At 44.8% G+C, this 26,545-nt stretch overlaps 1 protein-coding gene across 2 annotated transcripts in view; it reads left to right on the top strand.

Moving 5' to 3' along the window:
* Positions 1-26,545, top strand: part of LOC144889609 (uncharacterized) — a 164,508-nt gene that overhangs the window by 52,692 nt on the left and 85,271 nt on the right. The window contains exon 2 of one of the 2 annotated variants that reach the window (XM_078770515.1): positions 14,861-15,001. The exons of the other annotated variant lie outside the window; for it this stretch is intronic. Coding sequence (XP_078626641.1) covers positions 14,861-15,001 — 141 coding nt within the window. The remainder of the gene's footprint in view (positions 1-14,860; positions 15,002-26,545) is intronic. 2 annotated transcript variants of the gene reach the window in all.

Here is a 26,545-nt window from a genome sequence, read left to right as displayed (position 1 = left end):
AAAGACCCCAAAAACACAAAAAATAAATTCAAATTACCCCAAATACCCTAAAATACCTCAAAGACCCAGAGGACTGAAAAGACCAAAGGACCCCAAAGACTCAAATGACCCAAAAGACCCCAAGGGACCGGAAGACCCAGAAGACCTAGAGGACCCAAAGGACTGCTGAGGACTCCAAATATCCAAAAGAAGAGTAATGATGTCTCTTACATTGGAATTGTAGATGGTGGCTTACAAACCAAGCCTCAAGGTCGGTGTACAGAGGCATTTAAAAAAAAATCACAATGTATATAAAAGGCGCAGCACGCACAATGGTGCACAATGTATTTCGCGCACAATGTATATAAAAGGCGCACAATGTATATAAAATTTGCTGCATGCGATGTGCAACACACGCAGAGTAAACCGAGTTTTCATTTACGTCTGTGGAATGTCTAATAAATAAAGATAAAAGCACATGTGACACGAGGCCCAGGCTTCAGACTTTGGCATGCTCACGCGGCTGCACAATCAAATAAACTGTTACAACCGTCATTTTTGACAAGCTTTATTCTACTTTTCATCATGTTTCGCCTGTGGAAAACGAATAAGAAGAAGTCCGAATGCAAAGTGCACGTGGATGGGCTTTACACTTTCAGATGCTTTCCAGTTTTTTAAAAGTGATTCTTCATTTTTGAGAGAAGCCCGGTGTTGGCTTAGCGGTTAAGTTGGCTGGCTTAAAATCTTAGGGTCTTGAGGTGGTGCTGCATTAGTGGAACATCCATGCTCTCAGCCAAGATCTGAGAATTTCTTAAGTGATTCATTTGAATGCGGATCTGAGAATTTCTTAAGTGATTGGTCACCATCAAGAGGAAACAAATGGGGCCAAAATAATGGATAGAGGTATTTAAAAAAAAGTTGTGGATGGAAACAAAACTTGGTGGATTATTTGGAAAGGTGGATTATTATTTTGCAGATGATCCAGTCATCTTTGCGCAGACTCTGGACATCCTTATGGGGTCGGTCCCTCAAGGTGATGAGTGAGGAGTCGGGGCCACTGCGATTATGGGACTCCAGGGTCAACGCTAATAGTCCATTGGCTAGAGGGGCCTAACGTGCTCCCTCCTCCCCTCCTACCCCCCACCCCTTGATCCTACCCAATGTACATAATTATGTTCAGTGATGTCTACTTACATGGGAAAAACATGTTAACATAAAAAAATTAATATTTTGGTAGACATGACAAAATGACCCTTTTCCAAAATATCGACCATTTATTGGGCTTTGCGAATTACGTGCACACTAATTATGATAGTTCCCATGGTTACATAGAAACACTGGTCATACATATAATTATGTACATGCATATAATTATGTATACATTATCAAGCAGTCACCATTTTAAAGCATTTTCTTACATCCAATTCTTGTTTGGGTCATTTTGAGAGCATGTTCTTCATTTACTAAAAAAGATCCACATGTAGATTCTGTAGCAGCATAGCTTACAACTAGATGAATTATTTAGCTTGCATATACATTAGGGTGGCTGGTGTTGGCTTAGCGGTTAGGGTGCCGGCTTGGGATACCTAGGATCCTGGGTTCGAATCCCGGTCGATCACTGTAATTAACGCCAGGGGGGTTGACTCAGCCTATCATCCTTCGGAGGTCGGCAAATTGAGTACCAGCTTGTTGGGATGAATGATCCCGGTGTGTACCCCGGCTTAGAATAGGTACACCCTATCCCTGCGCATCGTAAGAGGCGACCAAGGGTTGGCGTCAGGAAGGGCATCCGGCCATAAAAACATTGCCTCAAAACAGGGAACCATGATTGTCATGGGGCCCGCAAAGCTAACCCCCGCTCTAGCGGGGAAAATGGCCTTAAAACGATCATTCATTCATTCATTTCATTAATATGCTCAAAAGCAAGATGAAAATTATTTAATGTTTTTTTTTCATTTTCTTTTTTCAAGCATAATTGTTTACCGCACCTTTACTATGCCATTTCCAGGTGCTGCATAACGTCATTGCCGAGCACCGAAGGGGGCTCAGCAATGACGCACGCTGAAAGGGAGTACTCAGTTTTCACTCTGGTTGTTTTCTTGTTTTCTTGTTTACTTTCTTTGTTGGCCCAGGCGATATCTCAGCCATCCTTTGAGCGAGGAAGCTGAAATTTCGACTCAATAGCGAGAAAGGTCTTTGTCAAAAACTGTATTTTTTGTTTTTTGATCAATCAATTAATTGATGAGTTATTTAATTATTAGCGATTAATTAAGTACTTATACATTTCCTTTCTCTTCTGGCCATTATCTCAGGCACCTTTTGAGTTAGGAACCTGATATTTGGACATGCCAATGACCAAGTGATTTGGCTGTAAAATATATTTTTGATTTATTGATTAATCAATGAATTAATTCGTTATTTAATTATTAGCGATTAATGAAGTACTTGTACATTTCCTTTATCTTCTGGGCATTATCTCAGGCACCTCTTGAGCTAGGAAGCTGATATTTGGACATGACAATGATCAAGTGATTTGGCTGTCAAGGCTATTTTTGATTTATTGATTAATCAATCAATCGATTAATTATCTAATTATTTGATTCATGACTTATTTTTAATTTTTTTAAGTTACAGATTCGGATGAAATGGTGGTGGTCTATGTGTTGTATTAGGCAATTGATTAATTATTTAATTTTTTACGATTATTATGTATTTCTTTTCATGATTAATCATTTATTTATTTTCTTTCTCATCTGGCCAATATCTCAGGCACCTTTTGAAAGAGGAACCTGATATTTGGACATGACAATGACCAAGTGATTTGTCTGTAAAGGGTATTTTTGATTTATTGATTAATCAATTAATCGATTAATTATTTATTGATTAATAAATAAATTATTTCATTTTTTTATTAATGACATTGAATTAAATTCCTAAAAGTGACATCTTCGGGTGAAGCACTAGTGGTTTAGTTATGCTATTAGCCAATTGATTAAGAAAAAGTTTTATGAAAATCTTTTATTGATTTTAATTATGCAATTAATCAATCAAATATTGTGCACCTCTCCCTCCAAATACAGTCTCTATGAGCTGCACGGCGGTATTTGATTGATGACTAAATTATTTTTTTTTGTTACAGATTCTGATGAAATGGTGGTGGTTTATGTGTTGTATTATCGAATTGATTAATTATTTCATTTTTTATGATTATTATTTATTTTTTTTCGTTATTAATCATTCATTTATTTTCTTTCTCATCTGGGCAATATCTCAGGCACCTTTTGAGCAAGGAAGCTAATATTTGGGCATGACAGTAACCAAGCGATGTGACTATGAAGGATATTTTTGATTTTTTGATTTATCATTTAATCGATTAATTATTTACTGAATCATCAATTAATTTTTTAATTTTTTAAATGACTTATTTAATTAAATTTCTAAAAGATACATCTTCGGATGAAGCACTAGTGGTTTAGTTATGCTATTAGCCAATTGATTAAGAAAATATTTTTTGCAGTCTCTGGGAGCTGCGCTGCGGTATTGCTGGGCGGCAGAGGTGCCCTGGCAATGCTGCACTGTTAGATATTTGTTTTCAGTCTGTTTCTCTTGTTTGTTTCTCACAGTCTGAGAGTCCTTTCGATGCTTTTTTGCAAACTCCAAGCGGGCTTTCATGTGTCTTTCACTGAGGAGATTGTTCCGTCTTCTGGCCACTCTGCCATAAAGCCCAGATCGGTGGAGTGTTGCATTGATGGTTGTCCTTCTGGAAGGTTCTCCCATGTCCACACAGGATCGCTGGAGCTCAGCCAGATTGACCATCGGGTTCTTGGTCACCTCTCTTGCCAAGGCCCTTCTCCCCCGATTGCTCAGTTTTGCCGGGCGGTCAGCTCTTTGAAGAGTCCTGGTTGTTCCAAACTTCTTCCATTTAAGAATTATGGAGGCCACTGTGGGAACCTTCAATGCAGCAGAGATTTTTTTTTGTAGGCTTCCCCAGATCTGTACCTCGACACAATCCTGTCTCTGAGCTCTGCAGGCAGTTCCTTCGACCACATGGCTTGGTTTTTGCTGTGATATGCATTGTCAGCTGTGAGACCTTATATGGACAGGTGTGTGCCTTTCCAAATCATGTCCAATCAATTGAATTTACCACAGGTGGAGTCCAATGAAGGTGTAGAAACATCTCAAAGATGGTCATGAGAAATAGGAGGCACCTGAGCTAAATTGCAAGTGTCATAGCAAAGGGTATGAATACTTATGTCAATGTGATATTTCAGTTTTTTCTTTTTAATAAATTTGCAAAACTTTCTAAAATCCTGTTTTCTCATTGTCATTATGGGGTATTGAGTGTAGATTGATGAGGGAAAAAAAGAATTTAAACGATTTCAGCATGAGGCTGCAAAATAACAAAATGTGATAAAAAGTGAAGGGGTCTGAATACTTTCTGAATGCACTGCATGTGGGTAAGTTGTCATTCGGCAAATTTGATGACAAAATAAAGTTTAAACGTTTCCTGGTGTTTATCAGCTTGAAACTGAAATCAACAACATCTGTATAAACTGAAATATGTGTTTGTGATACTTTTACATGTGCAACTGGGTTAATTAGCATATTGGTGTATCATGTTAATATTTCAAACAGTTATTTGAAGACTGGATGTTAATAAAAGCAAAATATAACACATTCCTACATTTTTCATTTGATTATCTGTGTTCATTCACAGTGGAGAGAGAGAGAATAGCGGCAGATATGATGTATTTCAATGTATGCTGAGATGACTTAATAAACATAAAATCAAAACATGACGCAAGTAAAGCTTTGTCAGATTGTTAAACATAATCAAAAGCAATGACATGCCAAATTCAGTAAGATTTGAGCTTGTAATTATTGAGATACAACATAACGAAGGTGCAAGTAATTCGCATACCTCAAGAAATGGTCGATATATTAAATAAGGGACATTTTGACATGTCTCCCAAAATGCCAAAAGCAAACATCGACCAAAATATTTTTTTTTGATGTTAACATTTTTTTCCCCATCTAAGGAGACATCACTGATCATAATTATGCACATTGGGGAGGATCATGGGGGGGGGGGGAGGGGAGCACGGTAGGCCCCTCTGGCCCATGGACTTTCTATATGATCCAGGCTTTCAATGACATCTTGGATACTACTATCCGGTCTGTACCTGTCTGTGGCGGGGATATTGAGATCACATCGAGATTCACTTACCCTGGCAGTGATATTAATGGTTCCACATGTTGTCACTGAGATGTGCGAGCCCGAGGGCTGACCACATGCCTTGTGATTGCAGTCGGTTGATCAGTATCTCAAGAAGATGGGAATGGGCTAGGCAACGTGCTGTTTGGGGGATGGTGGCTTGGAGGTCCATGGAGTACCGGCAGAAAGTGGGCGTGGCGATTGGCTGCCCTACCTGACCTAACCTGGCTCTGACAGGTTCTGACGGAATCCTCTTTATTTTTTATTTTAGAAGGTCAAAATTGGCCAAAGGTCAACAATTTTTTTTCTTTCTGGAATCCTCAAGTGTTTGTGGTAATTTCAGATGGGATGAAAGTTATGGGCAAAAATCTCAGTTTAACTGTGATGTCAGCCAGGGTTGCTGTAAATTGGAACACGCAGTCCATAATATTGGCATTTCTTGTGTCTTGGACACAAAAGGCTTTTTGGATTCCTATGTTGTGCTTGCAGGTAGCTGTTTAATTACCTCACAAACTGAAAGTGACAAGTGGGGTTAAGCAATTATTCACGTCTGTCTGTCTGTCTACAAATGTGGTCAACTTATTTAAATTTAATATGATATTTTGAATCCGAATCGGAACATGAATCCGTAAATAAAGTTCTTTGGCTGTGAATTTTTAACGACCGCACGTGCACAGAGAAGAGTGAGTTGATATTGTTACGTTTGTGGGGGTATGGGATGAAATACCATCATAGAGGCAGAATTGTATTGGTGTAGCATGGACCGTGGATGCGTAGGAGGCACCCCAATGTATTAAGTAGGGAAACTGGAGCTTAAGATTGTTTTTGCGTCTTCACATGGGGGGTGAAGCTATGTTAACTCGGTAGGGATTAAAGTTAGTTTCCCCCCAGTTTGTGATTGCCTCCTGTGGCTTTTCCCTATGTTTTTTTTTTTTGACAAGGCCGGCCATAAAACCCTTGATACAACAATAACAACAACGTCCCATTAACTATTCATTCGCTCTTCCCTATCTTCCTCTAAATACTAAAGCTACATTGCCCACACTGTTCTCATTAAAACTCACCACATTCTGCTCTCATTACCCCTCCATTTTTCCTTGTTTGTCTTCCCATTGCGGGATTGGCACATGTCCATCGACGTGTGCCGAGGATGAGTCAGAGGTCTACCATATACTTTGCTCAACCTCTTTGTGCTCTTTACTTCCTCTCTATATTTTTTCCTTTATTATTCTGTTGGAGCCATGTCTTTTGTACAAATAAATAAGTAAGAATGCCTCATTGGGAAATAAGTGCTCCGGGTAAGATAAGATCTGCTCTTTTGTGCCTTTCTTGATGTTTGGTTATTGTTTGATGTGCTTGTAAATTTGTGCCCCATTATTATTGAATCTTGTGTGCTTCTAAATACGTACCTGTTCTTTGGTATGTGGTTTTCCATCCTGTCTGTTTTTGTTTAATTTCCTTCAATGGCTTGATTTAGTGTGTGCTAACAGATAGACAGGATGTTTTGCCTCACCGATCGCTCATGCCACTAGCCATCGTGCACTCACGGTTCCGCTCAACCGTATAATAAATAGATAAATGGATTCTCTCTCACAACACAGATCCCTCCTGTGTCAGTGCATTTAACTTTGCCATGTCACATGACCTGACTCGGTTCATCTCAGCTTTGACTTGAGTTCCGAACGAGTTACTGAAAACAGGTATCCTTACTTCCTCCACCGAAGGTTGATGGAGGTTTTGTTTTCACCCTTTTTTTTGTTTGTTTTTGTATACCGAATCAAGGCTCGTGAAAGAGCTAACATTTACTTCACAAACAAATGAACCAGACAAACAAAATCTATAAAAAGAGGGAGCGGAAGACAAGATGGGGAGAGAAGGAGAACCACACAAACACAACATTTGAGAGCAGGGAGATGTGTGGGAGGGAGAGGGCTTGGGGGGAGGAGGCATGGGAAGGGGGATGGGGGTGGGAGAAGTATAAAACACAAAGACACCAAGGACTTCCAAGACAGAAGTTGGTATTTCAAAAAAGTGGAATTGGGGTGAAATTAGCGGGGGTAGAAAAGATCAAGGTTTTGGATGGGGGAAGATAAGAGATGGTGGTGAACAGCTGTTTTAAAGACCTGGAGGGTGGAGTGGGATTGAAGAGAGTGAGGGAATTTGTTCCAGAGGCGAGAGAAAAGAGGATTGAAGGAGTGAAGGTGAGCAGAGAGTCTTGATTTTGGCAGTTTAACCAAAAGAGGGTTGCAGGTAGATCTTGTGCGACCTGTAGGAATATTTGCGGGACAGAGCCCAGACAGAGCAGGGGGAGCAAGGCCAGAGAGGAGTGGGTAGAAGACGGAAAGACCACCAACCTGCCTGCGGTGAGCGAGTGAAAGGCCATCAGAATCAGCTTCATCGCGGGAGATTCCAATGATTCTGAATGCTTTGGTTTCAACAGCGTGAAGACGAGCTAGGTGTGAGACAGGAGCACCAGCCTAGAGGGGAGAGCAGTATTCCATTGAGCGGCGAATGAAAGCCTTGTATGTTGTGAGGAGCTCAGGTGTGCCAAGGAAGGATTTCGCACGACGGAGGATGCCCAGTCGACGACTGGCTTTGGAGGCCAGATTTGAAATGTGGTTTTCCCAGGAAAGATCATGGCAGATAGTGAGACCCAAAAGCTTGAGTGACAACTTCTTGGAGAGGATTATTCAGAAAGTGGATGGGAGGGTTGTCCAGTCGGTCTTTTCAGAGAGACATCGTAAGAGTGTGAGATTTGTCAGGATTGAAAGACATGTTCCACTTGTTTGCCCGGTCTGTGATTTTGTCCAGGTCTGCAGAGAGTGAGGAGGCTGCAGACTGCCGATCTGAGGGATGAAGAATGGAGCGACAGAGAGTAGAGTCATCAGCAAAGTGATAGAGGGCATTTTCAAGAGAGTCAGAGATATTGATGAAGACCAGAAAAAGCACAGGGCCCAGAACACTGCCTTGTGGAACTCCAGCCTGAACAGGAAGAGGAGATGAGAGAAACCCATTCAGGGCCACACGTTGACTATGACTAGAGAGGAAGTCCGCCAGCCATGCGTGGAGATTTCCATGGATACCAAAAGAGGAGAGTTTGGTGAGCAGAGCGGGGTGCCAGACCGTGTCGAAGGCACGTGATATGTCAAGGGAGACAGCTTTAATTTCCTGTTTGGCATTGAGGACGTCCATCCATTGTTGAGAAAGCAGAAGCAGCATGTCCAGAGTAGAGTGACCAGGTCTGAAACCAAATTGATGATCAGAGATCAAGCCATTGGAGAAGAGGAAAGATTTCATATCTGAAGCAATGATGGATTCCATGACTTTGCTGATAATTGGGAGAAGGCTGATTGGTCTGTAGTTGCTGGGATCTGTTTTTGCACCTTTTTGTGCAAAGCGGTGATGTTGGCAGATTTCCAAGCAGATGGCAGATGACCTTGAGCAAAGGAGAGGGTGAAGAGAACAGAGAGAGGGAGTGAAGGAGCGGAAGAACAGGATTTTAGGACCCGTGGGCTGATGCCGTCAGGTCCAGTTGCAGAATCAGAGTCGAGGCTTGACAGAAACTTTTCCACCTTGTCAGGAGGAAAGGACACCGACTCCAAGAGCAGCTGGGTACGACTGAGTATGGTGGGTAAAGAGAGGGATGGGTTTGGGACACAAGATTTAGAGGTAAACACAGAGTTGAGGCATTCAGCTTTTTCACGTGCGGAGTCAGCCGTGTGGCTGTTTGAGGTGAGGGAGGGGAGGGAGGGGGAACAAACACCCGAAACAGATTTGACCAGACGCCACCAGGATTTGTAAGAGGGAGACAGATAAGAGAGTTCGGTCCTGAGAACGGAGAGATATTGTTTCCAGGCTCTCCTGAGGGTGGTCACACACTTGTTTCGGGCTTTGTGAAAGGAAATGAGATTTCCTTCCGTTGGATTTGCTTTCCAGGAGACGAAAGCAAGTTGTTTCTGGGCAATAGCCTCACCACAAGATTCCGTGTACCATGGACGGGAGTAAGGGTATGACAACTGAAGACGAGATGGGATAAATCTGTGCATGAGAGAGAGCAATTTACTTTGGAAGAATTCCCAGGATGAGTTTATGTCAGAGGCGGTAGAGATGGGAGACCAGTCCAGATGCTTGATGGCTGCTTGAAGACCGTGCCAGTTGGCCTGAGTGAAATGCCAGACTCGTCGACGCTGAGGAGGCTCTCTGAGAATGGTCAGAGAGATGTCCACTTTAACAAGCACATGATCAGATGAGCCGATTGGAGCAGAAGAAGAGCAGCAGACATTTTCAGGGAAGTTAGTCATAACCAAGTCCAGAAGAGAAGATGCTCCATTGACTGAGATCCCGGTGAGGAAATTGACAGATTGTGTCAGTCCCAGTGAGTCACAGAAGTCCTTTGCTGAAGAGCCATGGCTGGTGAGAGAGGTACCCACACCCAGCCAACTGGCATGGTGACAATTGAAATCACCACATATGAGGAAGAGAGAGTTGGGATGGGTAGATAGAAGTTGGTCCATATTATCAGACAGCGAGATGTAGATGGAGTCATCACTGTTTGGTAGACGGTACAACACACATATGAACAAAAGGTGGGAGCGAAGGGGAAGCCGTAGCCAAAGGTATTCCTGGGGGTGAGGTGGAGAGAGGGCAGTGCAGGGCGAGTGAGGAAGACAGTTTTTTAAATAAAGATAGCAACCCCACCTCCAGGACGAGGCTCAGGTCTATCATACCGGAGGAGGGAGTAACCTGGGAGAGATGCCAAGGAATCAGAGACATCATGAAGGAGGAAAGTTTCTGTTAAGCAGATCATGTCTGGTTTGTCAGAAGCAACCTGTATGGAGAGATCATTCAAGTTTGAGCGAAGGCCCCGGATGTTTGAGGTCCATACTGTTAAAGAAGAGGAAGGGGGAGCATCGGATACAGAACAGGGGGGGAGCAGTAGGGTAAGATGTGAAAGAGGAGGAAGCGGTAGGGAGAGCTGTTGAAGGTGTGTCAGATTTCAGAATAGCTTGGAGAAAGGGAAGAATGGGGCGGACAAAAGGTTTGATGGTGATTGGGTGAGGCGCAGTGAGGTGTTATTTGAGGAGGGGGAAGAGTGAGGCAGAAGGTTGAGGGAGATGAAGGTGAAAGTTGGAAGGGGGAAGAAGTGGGGAGGATGCTTTGAGGAGGAGGGGTGAGAGGGGAGTCTAGGAGGGGAGGAGCGAGGGAGAGTCTCGGAGGGGAGGGGTGTGGGGGGAGTTTAGGAGGGAAGGGGCAAGGGGGGAGATTTGAAAGGGATGGGTGATGGGGAAGATTTGGAGGGGAGGGGCAAGGGGGAAGATTTGAAAGAGATGGGTAATGGGGATGATTTGGAGGGGAGGGGCAAGGGGGTATATTTAGAGGGGAGGGGTGATGGGGAAGTTTTGGAGGGGAGGGGTGATGGGGAAGTTTTGGAGGGAATGGGTGATGGGGAAGACTTGGAGGGGAGGGGCAAGGGGGAAGATTTGAAAGGGATGGGTGATGGGGAAGATTTGGAGGGGAGGGGCAAGGGGGAATATTTGAAAGAGGTGGGTGATGGGGAAGGTTTGGAGGAGAGGGGCAAGGGGGTAGATTTGGAGGGGAGGGGTGATGGGGAAGTTTTGGAGGGAAGGGGTGATGGGGACGTTTTGGAGGGAAGGGGTGATGTGGAAGATTTGGAGGGGAGGGGTGAGATTGGATATTGATAAGTGTACGATTAATGGGAAACGAACATTTATTGCAAAATGAGTTTCTTGAGACCTTCGAGTCAAAAATACATTTGAGGACGCTGAAGGATGGGTGGAGGGCTGGAGAGTTGAGGGAATGTATGAAAGAGGCACTGTAAGAGATGGAATTTTTTTTTGGAATGAATAGATTTGGTGAGCAAGTCGAAAGCATCCTTTTATAGAAGAAGAAGAAAAAGGTGTTATAGTATACGACAGGATACAGTTCTTCAGGGGACAGTTTAAACATTTTTTTAACAATGTGGTCGAAGAACGAACGAACAAATAAGAACGAACAAACGGATAAAAACAGAGAAGGAATTTTTTTTTTTTTTTTTGAGTTGAGATTTTAAAACAAGGAAGTATGGGGGTGAAAAGACCGGGAAAAACAGAGACCGAAAGTAATTGCAGCGCAATCGAAGAACCGCTGAGACAAAACCAAAGCCTCAAGCCAATGTCGGACACGGTAGCCTACTACACTAGGCCTCAGAATACGCGACACGAACTAACCGACGATTCTGTACACAGGTATGAAAAACCAACACCGAGAATCCTATTAAAGACACGCCAATAGGTACACACACCGAAGGAAAGATACAGTTTCGACAAAAACACAATTGTGAAAAATTTCTTAACTTCGAAAGCGTGCGCGCATGGACAGCTTTGAAGAGACGTGACCTCCAATCTTGCGCATGCGCAGACTCTCCAATGCACATGTCACGAATGTCACCCTTGTCACAATGTCACATGTCATGTCACACTTGTCTGTCTGTCTATTTGTTACTTCACAAAAAATCCTTTTTTGACAAGTACATTGATCACTCCAGTTTGTGTGTTTGTCTGTCTGCTCACTTTTACTCGTCTACAGGTCACAGTTTTAAACCGATCTTCATGAAACCACCAAACGGTAGAGTTGGTGATCTGACAGAATCGTCTTTATTTTTGATGTTAAAAGGTCAAAATAGGCCAAAGGTCAACCACTTTTATTTTCTAGAATCCTCAGTTTTCATCCGATTGACTTGAAACTTGAATAGGATTCACATATCAGCTAACTGAATTCAACCATCAACAATGTTTGACATCAACATCGGCCAAAAGGTCAACAATTCAAATTTCTAAAATCCTCAATTTTCATCTGATTGACTTGAAATTTGAAGAGGATTTTCATATTTGCTGAATGAATTCAACCTCCAACTATTTTTATGTCAACATACGTCGGAAGATCAACAAATGCCAAAGGTCAACCATATTCTTCAAATTTCTAAAATCCTCAATTTTCATATGATTGACTTGAAATTTGAATAGGATTTTCATATCGGTGAACTGAATTCAACCGCCAACTATTTTTCAGATCAGCATAGGCGATAAGGTCCACGACCTATTCGAATTTCTAAAATCCTCAATTGTCCTCCAATTCACTTGAAATTTGAAGAAGATTTTCCGATCAACGAACTGAATTCAACCACCAACTACATTTGAAGTCAAAAGGATGCGCTGCTGAGTGCCATTCAATTTTATTTTTTTCATTATTTTTTTAATACAAAGTTGAGGCTCATGTAATAGTTAACACACAAAATATATAATAAAGGGAGCGGTAGACGAGAGGGGGAGAGAGAGGAAAGTACATATGCACAACAATAGTAGAGAACAGTGACATTGGTAGATTTGTGGAGGGGTGCGGGAGTGGGGATAAAATGGTATAAAACAAATGGACATGACTGACTTTCAGGAAAGAAGTCAGAATTTGAAAAAGGTGGATTTGGGGTGTATTAACGGAGGTAGACAAGATCAAGGATTTGGATGGGGGAAAACAAGGGATGGTGGTGAACAGCTGCTTTTAAAGACCTCGAGGTAGGAGTGGGATTGAAGAGAGTGTGGGTGTTTGTTCCAAATGCGTGAGAAAAGAGGAATTAAAGAGTGAAGGTGAGCAGAGAGTCTTGCATTTGAAAGTTTCACCAGAAGAGGGTTGTTGGCAGATCTTGTGCCTCCTCAAGGAATATTTGGGGGACAGAGTACAGACAGGGTAGGGGGAGATAGGCCAGAGAGGAACCATTAGAAGACAGAAAGACCACCAACCTGCATGCAGTGCGAAAGTGAAAATCCCTCAGAATCGGCTTCATCTTGGGAGATACCAATGATACTAAAAGCTTTGTTTTCTACAGCATGAAGTATGAGGCAGGAGCATCAGCCCAGAGGAGCGAGCAGTACTCCATTAAGCTGAAGACGAACGCCTTGTATGTGGTGAGAAGCTCAGTAGTGCCAAGAAAGGGCATCGCACGACAGAAGATGCACAGTCGGCGGCTGCCTTTGGAGGCCAGCTTGGAAATGTGGTTTTCCCAGTAAAGATCATGGCAGATCGTCAGACCCAAAAGCTTGAGTGACAGCGGGTTTTCCAAACAGTCTTTACGAAGAGAAATAGTGAGGGTGTGAGATTTGTCAGGATTGAATGACATGTTCAACTTGTTTGACCAGTTTGTGATTTTATCCAGTCTGCAGAGAGTGAAGAGGCTGGTGCTTGCCAATCTCAGGGTTGTAATATGTAGCGGCAGAGGGTGGAGTCATCAGCAAAAAGATAGAGAGGATTTTCCAGCGAGTTGGAGAGATCATTAATGAAGACAAGAAACTGCACAGGGCCGAGCACACTTCCTCGAGGCATTCAAGCCTGGACAGGAAGGGGAGATGAAAGAATTCCATTCAGAGCGAGACGTTGACTTTGACTGGAGAGGAAGTCCACGCCATGTGTGAAGATTTTCATAGATACCATAAGAGGAGAGTTTCGTAAGCAGGGCGGGGTGCCTGACTGCATTGAAGGCACGACATATGTCAAGGGAAGACGGCTCTTAATTCCTGTTTAGCATTGAGGACCTCCATCCATTGTTGAGACAGCAGAAGCAGCATGTCCATGTCCATGGTAGAGTGGTCTGGTCTGAATCCAAAATGATGATCAGAGATCAAGCCATTGGAAAAGAGGAAGGATTTAATATCAGAAGCGAATATGGATTGGGAGTAGGCTGATTGGTCTGTAGTTGCAGGAATCTGTTTTTGCACATTTATTGTGTAAAGCGGTAATGTTGTCTGATTTCCCAGTATATGGCAGATGACCTTGAGTAAAAGAGAGGGTGAATAGTACAGAGAGAGGGTGTGACAGCACGGCAGAGCAGTATTTTGGGACCTGTGGGGTGATGCTGCCTGGTCCAGTTGCGGAATCAGAGTCGAGGTTTGACAGAAACTTCTCTACCTTGTCGGTAAAGAAGGACACAGAGTCCAGGAGCAGCTGGGTCCGACTGGTTAATGTGGGTACAGAGAGAGATGGTTTTGGGACACAAGATTTTAAGGCAAACACAGAGTTGAGACATTCAGCTTTTTTACGTGCAGTGTCCAGTGTGTAGTAATTTCAGGAAATGGAGGGAATTGGAGGTGAACTAACACGAGAAACGTATTTGTCCAGATACCACCAGGACTTGGAGGAGGGAGACAAGTTTGAGAGTTCAGTCTTGCGAGGGGAGAGATATTATTTCCTGGCTCTGCTGAGGGTCGATACGCACTTGTTCCGAGCTGTGTGAAAGGATATTTTGAGAAATTTTTACCGCCAGTAAATTCCAGAAATTTATTTTGATTAATTTTACAATCTTTATTTTATTTAAATTGAATTAAACACGGAAACACTGTTGAACACAAATCGCCTTATTTTTACTTCCACTATCCTCCAGTTTAGCAGTACTTCGACATGTTAAATAGGGTGGTGTATCACTGATACACTGCATCAGGGTCATGTAGAGGACTGTTTCAATAGTGCTTCACATCCGGAATTTTTGTTTTTAACAATGTTTAACTTCATTGTTATATTTAAATTGAAGTGCACATTCCATGGCGTAACATGATCGATGAACTCTAAAGATAGTTCTCAATCTCATTTACCTGCAAAAGACTGATGCTGATTTGTACACAGGTGATGTCCATCCTGTAAATATGGAAGGCAGACAACACAACAACGATTCATCTGTCACAGAAGATTCAAAATGTGCTTCAGCAAAGGAAGGTTCAGATGATATTCACATGACAAACAGAAGTGCTTCCTCTTTTGCAACTGGTGAGTGGAAACGTAAAAAATTCACAAAAATTAACAAATCTTTTGTGTTGAGAAAATCTAAAATTTTCTGAAAAGTGTTAAATATTTTGCATTTTGATTTTGACAAAAAATAAAATGTGTTCTTTGTTTCTGTAGAACAATCCAGAAGTGAAATGGGACAAATGAGGTCCAGTCACAGCTTGACAGAAAAGAAGAAGCCTTTTTTGAAGAAACAATCACGAAATCAAGACTCACTTCCTGTAAAATACAAGTCTGGGCCTCGCAACACCAATATTAATATTAAATTAAACAAACATAAAAAGGTGCAAAAAAGGCGAATACGTTATAAGTGTAATGTATGCAGAATGGATTTTGCTTCAAAGAGTATCATCAAAATACACATGAGGATCCACACTGGAAAACACCCTCGCAATTACTCTGTCTGTGATAAAGGTTTCTTAACAAAAATCAATTTGAATAAACATATGAGGATCCATACAGGAGAGCACCCTCACAAATGCTCGATATGTCATAAAGGTTTCTTTCAAAAAGGCAATTTGAAAGCACATATGAGGATCCATACAGGAGAACAACCTTACAAATGCTCGATATGTGATAAAGGTTTCTCTCAAAGTGGCGAATTGAAATCACATATGAGGATCCATCAGGAGAACGTCCATATAAATGCTCGATATGCGACAAAGGTTTCTCTCAGAACATCAGCGTGAAATCACATATGACAATCCATACAGGAGAGCATCCTCTCAAATGCTCGATATGCGATAAAGGTTTCTCTCAAAGTGGCGAATTGTCATCACATATGACGATCCATACAAGAGAGCATCCTTTCAAATGCTCGATATGCGATAAAGGTTTCTCTCAAAGTGGCGAATTGAAATCACATATGAGGATCCATACAGGAGAGCAACCTCACAAATGCTCCATATGTGATAAATGTTTCTCCTATAACGTCAGCCTGAAATCACATATGACGATCCATACAGGAGAGAATCCTCTCAAATGCTTGATATGTGATAAAGGTTTCTTTCAAAAAGGCAATTTGAAATCACATATGAGGATCCATACAGGAGAACGTCCACATCAATGCTCAATATGCGACAAAGTTTTCTCCTGTAATGTCAGCTTGAAATCACATATGACGATCCATACAGGAGAGCGACCTTACAAATGCTCGATATGCGACAAAGGTTTCTCCTATAACGTCAGCCTGAAATCACATATGACGATCCATACAGGAGAGAATCCTCTCAAATGCTTGATATGTGATAAAGGTTTCTTTCAAAAAGGCAATTTGAAATCACATATGAGGATCCATACAGGAGAACGTCCACATCAATGCTCAATATGCGACAAAGTTTTCTCCTGTAATGTCAGCTTGAAATCACATATGAGGATCCATACAGGAGAACATCCTCTCAAATGCTTGATATGTGATAAAGGTTTCCTTCAAAAAGGCAATTTGAAATCACATATGAAGATCCACACAGGAGAACGTCCATATAAATGCTCAATATGCGACAAAGTTTTCTCCTGTAATGTCAGCTTGAAATCACATGTGACGATCCATACAGGAGGGCATCCTCTCAAATGCTTGATATGTGATAAAGGTTTCTTTCAAAAAGGCTATTTGAAATCACATATGAAGATCCACACAGGAGAGCTGAAATCTGAAATAGCAGGATATGAAAAATTAGGTGAAGAAGATTTCGGAATTGAAGAAACCTGAATATGTACCAGTGATATTTGGAGCAACAGGGAATCTGGATGATCAAGAAAAGCCTAACAGTACTAATAAAGCATTCCAGGGAATATGACAACAAACAAACTACAGTGGAGGCTGTCAGAGTTTCAGTGGGGATTCTAAAACGAGCCCTTGGAACAAAGCTATAAGAATGAAGTTTCACAAACCAGTTCATGAATGAATGATCCTTTACTGAAAAAGGGATCTGGGCGAACTTCCTTTTTTTTTTTTTTTTTTGGTCTTTTTTTGATTGTGACCAATGTTTAGGAATTTTGTTTTCTCATTGATTTAGTTGTTTTTTTTTGTCCCTTTTTGGTTATGCTCAGATGGGATCTTGCCATGGCAGTTTGAACATCAATTTTTACTCAATCTTAGCTGAAGTACATGTTTCATTGCCACGTGTGATATTAGCAGAACACCTTTGTTGGAAAATCGTTTATCAGAAGAAGACTCCTGCCTATGTTTTTCATGAAACTTGAATTTGTGAAGAGTTTCACAATAAAGAGAGGTCCTCAAAGCACAAATGCACCGTCTGTGTTATTGTGAATATGTAATGGCACATTATGGTCAATTTATCAGTCAATGAAGAGTTTGGAGTGCGCATATCCCCAGAAGTAATCCTGATCTAACCAGTTGAAAGCCTTGCACAACATTTACCATCATGGCATGACTGCACTTCATGCCATCACTGATTGCTGCCAAGCACCTCGGTTATACAGTTCCTAACGTGGAAGAAACGCCACACAGATTGTTGCCACCACATTTTTCTCAACATCAATGGAATGCATTGTTAATGGAGAGAATACCTTTGAACACAGACTTCTAAAGAAAGGAAGAGGGGAACGAACCTCTCCCCCACCAACCCCCCCCCCCCCTCTCCAACAAACCCCAAAGTTGAGATTCAAGTCGAAGTCGATGTGGCCACTGGCCAGACCAAGAGGTAAGAATTATTTAAAAAAAAAAAAAATTCCAAAACCAGATCCCTGCAATGACAGACCAAGCAGCCTGTTCCCAATCATCAGCAAGGTCATGGAATCCATCACATCACTCCCTGACTTCCCCCAATAATCAGCAAGGTCATCGAATCCATCATCACATCACTCCCTGACTGACCCCAATCATCAGCAAGGTTATCGAATCCATCATCACATCACTCCCTGACTGACTCATTGACTGACTGACTTACTCAGTCACATACACACACAACTCACTGACTGACACACACAACTCATTGACTGACACACACAACTCATTGACTGACACACACAACTCATTGACTGACACACACAACTCACTGACTGACACACACAACTCACTGACTGACACACACACACAACTCACTTACTGACACACACAACTCACTGACTGACTCACACAACTCTGACTGACTTACACACACACATACATACACACTCTCTGTCACTCCCTCACTTACCTATGGACACTGCTCGATCGATACATTTACTGACCGGACTAAAGTCTAGGTGAGCGAAAAACGAGCTTTGTGATGTATTGCTATGTTGCGCCTGCGCATGCGTGAACAAACAGTTTGGACAATGGCGATGTTCGTGTCGTTCGTGTTTCTCCTCGCCTCGTGAAGACATCCGTTAAGTTCTAGGACAGTGGTTCTTAACTCTTTTAAAGGTGCCGAACCCTAACGAAACCCACCGAACACTCGCGGAACCCCTCAAATCTGACAAAAAAAAAGAAAGAAAAATTACATCTTAATGCGTTTTTTCTTCTTCTTTTCCGGAGGTGATCTGGAAAATGCATGGTTTTGATTTGGCAAGGGCCACTCGTAATTTGAGTGCATTAAGCGCTTCAGGTCCGAATCCCACTCCTGACACCAAATGTTGCGGAACCCAATGTCGGCCTCGGTTCCCCTTCAAGGGGGGATTAATCCCCTCTTCTATAACTGACCGACGCGGTCCCTGGCACTGCCCAGCGACCTCCGGAAAGGCCGGTGGCACAGCCCCGTTCGTACCGCGGACAGATGTTAATTGCCGAGCGGTTTTAGCAACCACGGCATGAACTATTAACAGAAACTAGACCCGATCCTTGAACGTTGGCCAAATTGTGCCACAAGTATTCAATGTGGAAACCTCAAAGATGAAGGATGTGAAGAAGAAGAAGAAGAAGACAAAAGGTAGGAAATACGAATATGATTTATTACTACTATTTACAACCAAAAGAAACCAAGGAAGAAGGAAGGATAATAAAATAAAGACAGAAAGAATGGAAGGAGACACAGTGCAAATATTAACTTATTCTAAAGAGGCTTAACTTATACCCCAAGACAAGACACACAGAACAAACTCACGTACACAGAAGGATGGAATGGCAGGACTGAAGGACTGGAAGGAGAGAGGAAGGTTCAGCTGGGGCAGATGGTTCGGGCTTGATCCCGCATGGGACGCCGGGCTGGACCTCGATGGCCACCGATGCCACCGATCCTGGTTCCCGCGGGGTAACGGGTCGAAGCTGCCTGGTGGAGCCAACACTGCCTGGTGGAGTCAAAGCTGCCTGGTACTGCTTCTGCCGCGTCTCTCTCTCTCTCTCTCTCTCTCCCTGCCTGAGCTCTCTCCGGTGGACTGCTCTTGTCACGCATCTGCCACATCCGCGGCCTCTCTCTCAAAATGCTTGAGCGGGCGCTTTTTATTGCCCCTGGGGCGATCAAGCCGCCAGCCTCTAGGACACGCCCATCGGCGAGCTCGCCTCGGCCCTGATTGGCCGCGAGGGCCCACCGATCCCGCCACCAGAGGAGGCGTTGGCAAGGCCACGCCTTGTTCCTGGCGCTGGGCTGACTCCTCCCACCTTCCGCTCCGAGATGACCTCGTGCTCAATGGAGTTTGCAGCGAAAACAACCACAACCCCACATCAGCGGCAGAATGCAGCAAACCGCTCAATGCAGTTGGCAATTGACGAAAGGGGAAGGTGAAGGGAATCTACCTAATTTGAATTTGGTGCAATGGAGTGTTAATTAATGGAAGACAAGGCCTTAATCTAAAACACATAATAAGGAGATAACTACTGAACAAGGAGGAAATCTATGACTGGCTACGTGTGGTATATGGAATAACTAACGGGAACGACCTTTGACCTTTATACACAACAAATGGAGGAAGGAGGGTGATATTTTACCACAATAAAAAAACACAATTCTCATTTCCACAACACTGCACCCTCCTCCTCTTAGGCACATTCCGGGCCTATTAACTTTTACCTTTAGTGTGGCACGTAGGTGTAGTTCCCTCTACATTTAACCTGACCCTGAGTGTGACAGTTTTAAAACATAAATAAATATGTCCCGCTGCTCCATTGCACCCTGCCTAACAGACTCATGCCCACAGCTAACAGAATTGCGGAATTGTCTTCAAACTACAACATGAACGATGGGGGAGCATTATTTCCAATTACTCTACTTGTATTTACAAAACGCAACCCAGGACCTGCGATTGTTCTTTTGGGGGGGGAGACAGCCTGTGCTGCATCAACGCACCAGAAAGCACACAAAAACGCACCAAAACACCATCAAGCACCAATCGGTGCACAGTCACCACAGTTCATAATAAAAATAAACCAACAAACCCTGGTGCTGGTCTTCCTCTTTGGCTCCCTCTGCTGGCCATTGGTATTCTTTCAGTTGTTGTCTTTCTTCTTTGCTGGCGGCCTATTTGGTGGAAATAAAACTTGCACAAAACGTGTCCATTGTTGTTATTTATGGCCCACAGGGCCGACTAGGGGTGGTTCACCTGTGGGGCATCGATGCCCTGTGACCAAGGTCCGCCAGCAAGATCTCAGGCCTTCATGGCCGGTTCCAGCAGAGGGGCCATGCCCCAACCCATGGGGTCCATAAGTGGTGCTCAGCCACAGACATGTGGTCCATAAGTGGTGCATCGATGCAGACAGCTGTGGTTGCGAGAGTTCTGGCACACAATGGCGGACTCCCGCACGCTCCCCTCGGCGCCCAGTGGCGCACAGTCCTCGGGTGGGAGACAAGGGGGGGGGGGGGGGAAGAAGACAGGTGAGCGAGGGGTAAGGTCACAAGGGTACACATCAATAAAGGCAATGCAAGGTGAGGTGCGTCTGGAGACTGAGCGGAGAAAAGCTCGTCCCTACCGTACGTCACCCCCCCCTGTTATCTACTCTACCCTTGCCTTTACCCCATATTTACAAAAATCTACACATTTACAAATTCGTCACTAATGTCTCGTCTTCCCCATATTTCCCCTATACCAAATTCGTCTTCACTCCCACTAATCCAAAATTTGCCATCACCAATTCATCATCAATCCTCATAAGGAGGGAGAGATGGAACAACGGCACAATGTCACACCCACGTCATGATGCGTCTCACATTTCAAACATTTGCACCAAAAAATAATAAAACAACCTGGCATGGTGTGGAGGTACATCATCTCAGGTGAGTGGATGTAGATGGTGCGAGGAGATCTCAATCCTAACTACCTTCTAAATGACATTAACACACTTTACACTACCCAGGGTCTTTCCCTGCCAAACCATTGGCCATCTTACTCTATGCGGTTTTAAGAACCAAATTCCCATTGACCAAACTGTGGTGCTTCTCAATTTGGGGTCTCACTCCCCCGATTCAACTCCCTGTGCCTTCGCACAATTTCCGGGCTGGGTCGTGCAGCTCTCCCAGCAGGTCTACCCACCTGCACACCTCCACCACTGTAGTTGCCTCCGAACTTACCTGCTCCTCACCCGAACCTATCTAACTGGGGAAGGCCCTCTGGCGCTGTCCCCACTCGGTGCCCTCTCTGGCACTGGGCTACCCGGGTCCGTCCTCCGGATCCTCGGGCCCCATCCACAACTCTACCGGCTCCCAGAGCCCACCTGCGGCCTCACCTGGCCGACATCCTCACAGTGGTGGAGTGCTCAACCAACTACACACACTAACAGGCCACACGCCCAGCCATTTCCACGACACTAATGCACCCATCCAAACACCATTCTTCCACCACGCACCACAGATGCCAATATCCAACAACAATTTACCTGTACCCTCTACCTAACACTTACACTACCCTCCACGGGTATTCGTGATAGTGGTCCACTCTTCCCCCATTCACACCTTTGCACCATCCCCTCCACTCCACAGTTTCCACCATACTCACTCCATACCATCCATTCCATACTCCATATATTCCACACTCCATGTATTCCACACAACCATTCTCCATACACCTGTAGTTGCACACCTGTGCAATCACTCCTCCTGGTGCTTCCTGCACCCTCCTTCCTCCCTGGACCATTTGGTCAACACAACACACAATCACGATTACTCACTCATACACTGCTCCATACACCTGTTCAGTTGCACACCTGTGCAATCACAATTGTTCCTCACTCACTGCTCCATACACTTCCACGCTCAATACAATTCACAATCACCTTTTCACAATACACTTCTGATTAAACCTCCAACACTCACACGGCATCATCTGACCTACCTGGTGCCCTGCTAAAACTCGCACTTCCCCGTCGCCCCTTATATTATTGCGCTCCCTCGTCATTATCATCCAACTACCCTCTCTATGTCCCCAACTACCTGTCCAAAGTCGCTACTTAAACTTACCGTTACCTATGGTCATCTTCTCTAGATCCCTATCCATTATCCTAACCCTCCCGGGCTAGTTTTCACCGCCATAAACCCCATAAAACTATTGCTCCTTTGCCCCCGTTGCGAGGGACGGCAGGGTTGCCATCCCACCACATCGGGCATCTCTCACTACCAATTTTGCTCTCAAAATTCCAACCAATCAAAAATTTTCCAACCACTGCCAATCACAAATTTTGCTTTTCCAAATTCCCTATCCCTACCAAATGTCCTTTACTTGAGCCTCTCGGTGCACCATTTCATCTCCAAAGCCCGGCTTCGTAAAGCCGAGCAATGAATTCGGGTGGTTTGGTCGCCTGCAGTTGGATCCGTCCGGCATTCAAGATTCTGGGGAGGAGGCATGCTCGGGCCGAGGTTCCACGCATCATCGCAGCTCGGAACCTTGTGGTCTCCGGCCCGACGACCGAGGCTCGCCCGGTCGGAACCCCGTCCCGGCCAGGGGGTGAAGGTCCGACCCGGCTCCCTTCCCCCGGAATCGTGCCGATCGCTGCTCTGACGCGGCTCCGACCATTCAGTGCGGGGCCCGACCCGAATTGTGCGCGACGCTCCGTAGCAGGGCGAAACAGCATCGATCCGCGCGAAGTTTCGCATCCAACAAAGCGCGCGGCGCACCGAGCGCCCACGTCGGCTATCCGTCACCCTAAACGCTACCCCGTTCAACGTCGATGCCTTACTCGCATGCTCACACGCACACGCGACCCTTTCCACACTCACCAAGCCCGGCGTTCCAACGCTGCCCGTACATTCCACACACTCCATCCATTCCACCAACGCACTCCCCGTTACACACCACACCTCTCGCGCACCCTCTTGCGCACACTCGCCATTCGCACACTTCGGTCCACACCTCTCCTCCGTTACGTCCCCCGTAACACTCACCATGGGCGTGCACTCTTGCATCCACCCACTAACGCGCTCCGATGTGCCCTCCCGCACATGCGCCACAACCAACTCAGGTGTGCTCCCTCGCACACGTTCGACCATTCCAGGTGTGCATTCTCGCACACTCTTGCCGTTCATCCCATACGTGCATCCTCACACCGGTTCCACCACCAACTCACTCTCCGTGTCACACTCCATACACTCCGAAGTGCATTCTTGCTCGCACTCGGTATCACTCCCACACTTTATAACACGCTCACTCTTTGACGCACACTTTTTCCTCCCACGCACGCCATTTCCACTCACATGGGACCCTTCAACAATGCCCGGGTGCCATATCGATCCCAATCGCACGACAATTCTCTTCACGCCGAACCCCATCTTACAAAATCTCCTGGCACCACATACAGCCCGACTCACCTGGGGGATCCTTTTCTCCACGCGCACCTGCAAATCTTTATAAGGATTAGCAAGTACGGCATCAGGATGTGCATTCAGACTTTGAGCAATATCCATCTCTCCCTTCAATTCCCGGGCTACCTCCGTCGTCTTTTCAATTTCAACGATAACTATTGCTCTCTCTTAATTCACCTCAACGACCGCTGGCTTTATTAAAATTCCCACTTGTACCTCAGCGGTCGCCGGCTTCCCCATACCCCGGGTCACGATCTCTATACCCGTCATTTTACCCGTGCTTTTCTCCACCTCGCCCAACCAGTGCTCCTTGACCCGCTTTACCTCCTCGTGCACCCGTGGGACCTGCTCGCCCAACCTGCGGTCTCTGTCCCTCTCCATTCCCTCAGTTATTTCTTCAATTTCATTACTCAATTTCTCCCTCTCTATTCTCAGCATCTCGGTGAATTGCGCCACGAAGTCCCCCACATCAAAGACCGCTGCTGTGGTCACGTGCGCCGCGCCATTTGGTGCTGCTGCCACCTCGTGCGCGAGGGCGCCATTTTGTGCGCCTGATACCTCCTCAACCACCTCCTCATTGTTCTCCTCCTCCATTTCTCCCACATACATTTCCCCGAGGTCCTGGGCTACCCCTAACCCCTCTTCTAATTCCCCACCGGCATCCCGTCGCCTTGACCATCCATGGCACGATTTTTAAATTTAGGATTTTATAAAACAAAATCTCGGGCCACTCGTAATTTGAGCGCGCTAAGCGCTTCAGGCCGGAATCCCACTCCTGACACCAAATGTTGCGGAACCCAACATCGGCCTCGGTTCCCCTTCGAGGGGGGATTAATCCCCTTTTCTATAACTGACCGACGTGGTCCCTGGCGCTGCCCAGCGACCTCCAGAAAGGCTGGTGGCACAGCCCCATTCATACCACGGACAGATGTTCATTGCCGAGCAGTTTTAGCAACCGCGGCACGAACTATTAACAGAAACTAGACCCGATCCTTGAACGTTGGCCAAATCGTGCCACAGGTATTCAATGTGGAAACCTCAAAGATGAAGGATGTGAAGAAGAAGAAGAAGACAAAAGGTAGGAAATATGAATATGATTTATTACTACTATTTACAACCAAAAGAAACCAAGGAAGAAGGAAGGATAATAAAATAAAGACAGACAGAATGGAAGGAGACACAGTGCAAATATTAACTTATTCTAAACAGGCTTAACTTATACCCCAGGACAAGACACACAGAACAAATTCACATACACAGAAGGATGGAATGGCAGGACTGAAGGACTGGAAGGAGAGAGAAAGGTTCAGCTGGGGTAGATGGTTCGGGCTTGATCCCGCACGGGACGCCGGGCTGGACCTCGACGGCCACCGATGCCACCGATCCTGGTTCCCGCGGGGTAACGGGTCGAAGCTGCCTGGTGGAGCCAACACTGCCTGGTGGAGTCGAAGCTGCCTGGTACTGCTTCTGCCGCGTCTCTCTCTCTCTCCCTGTCTAAGCTCTCTCCGGTGGACTGCTCTTGTCACGCATCTGCCACATCCGCCGCCTCTCTCTCAAAATGCCTGCGCGGGCGCTTTTTATTGCCCCTGGGGCGATCAAGCCGCCGGCCCCCAGGACACGCCCATCGGCGAGCTCGCCGCGGCCCTGATTGGCCGCGAGGGCCCAACGATCCCGCCCCCAGAGGAGGCGTTGGCAAGGCCACGCCTTGTTCCTAGCACTGGGCTGACTCCTCCCACCTTCCGCTCCGAGATGACCTCGTGCTCAATGGAGTTTGCAGCAAAAACAACCACAACCCCACAGCAGCGGCAGAATGCAGCAAACCGCTCAATGCAGTTGGCAATTGACGAAAGTGGAAGGTGAAGGGAATCTACCCGATTTGAATTTGGTGCAATGGAGTGTTAATTAATGGAAGACAAGGCCTTAATCAAATACACATAATAAGGAGATAACTACTGAACAAGGAGGAAATCTATGATTGGCTACGTGTGGTATATGGAATAACTAACGGGAACGACCTTTGACCTTTATACACAACAAATGGAGGAAGGAGGGCGATATTTTACCACAATAAAAAAACACAATTCTCATATCCATAACAATATATATGATAGAACCAAGCAATAACCAAACCAAGGATTGGAGAAAACAACAACCTTGGCCTTTAAATGGAAAACATCATGAATGTGAAAAATATCAAATAAGTCTCATTGAAAAAAATAACAGGGGTAAGAGTAGATAAAACAAATAAGCGAATAAATTTAAATACGGGTAAATAAGAGGCTCTCGGAGGCAATATCCTCGAATGGACTGATAACTTTGGTGGTTGTCAAGAAATAAAGACTGAAGTAGGGCTGTCAACCGAGCCGAGACCGGGACGAAATCCCGGCGGTTTCGGCTTTCGAGACGGTCTCGGGACGGTCCCGAGATAAATTGACTGACGCAATTTCTCGGTAAAAAAATCCCGGTTAAAATTCCAACTTCTTGCAGATATTTTCCATAATAGAGGCATTTATTGAGCCTTGCTTTCATTACTCTGCTTCTGCACAAGCATCATTTTTCGCAAGTGCAGCTGAACTGACACAAACGATGATAGATAAAGTAAACTCACTGTTCCAGGATTTTCCCCTTGTCAACAAACAATGCACTGCAAACGAATCCGAATTCCGAATCCGGATCTTCACCAACATCTAATCATGTCTGTCGTCCTTGTCACACACGCAGCATCTCCACAAAATTTCGTCCGAATCCATCCACAACTTTTTGAGATATTGTGTTCACAAACAAACGGACAAACAGACAGGAGTGAAAACATAACCTCCATCCACCTTTGGTGGCGGAGGTAACGAAATGAGGATAAAGGTCC

The sequence above is a fragment of the Myxine glutinosa genome, chromosome 1 (assembly GCF_964187855.1).
Source record: "Myxine glutinosa chromosome 1, kmMyxGlut1.1, whole genome shotgun sequence".
Taxonomy (NCBI): domain Eukaryota; kingdom Metazoa; phylum Chordata; class Myxini; order Myxiniformes; family Myxinidae; genus Myxine; species Myxine glutinosa.
This window is presented reverse-complemented; position numbering and strand designations above follow the sequence as displayed.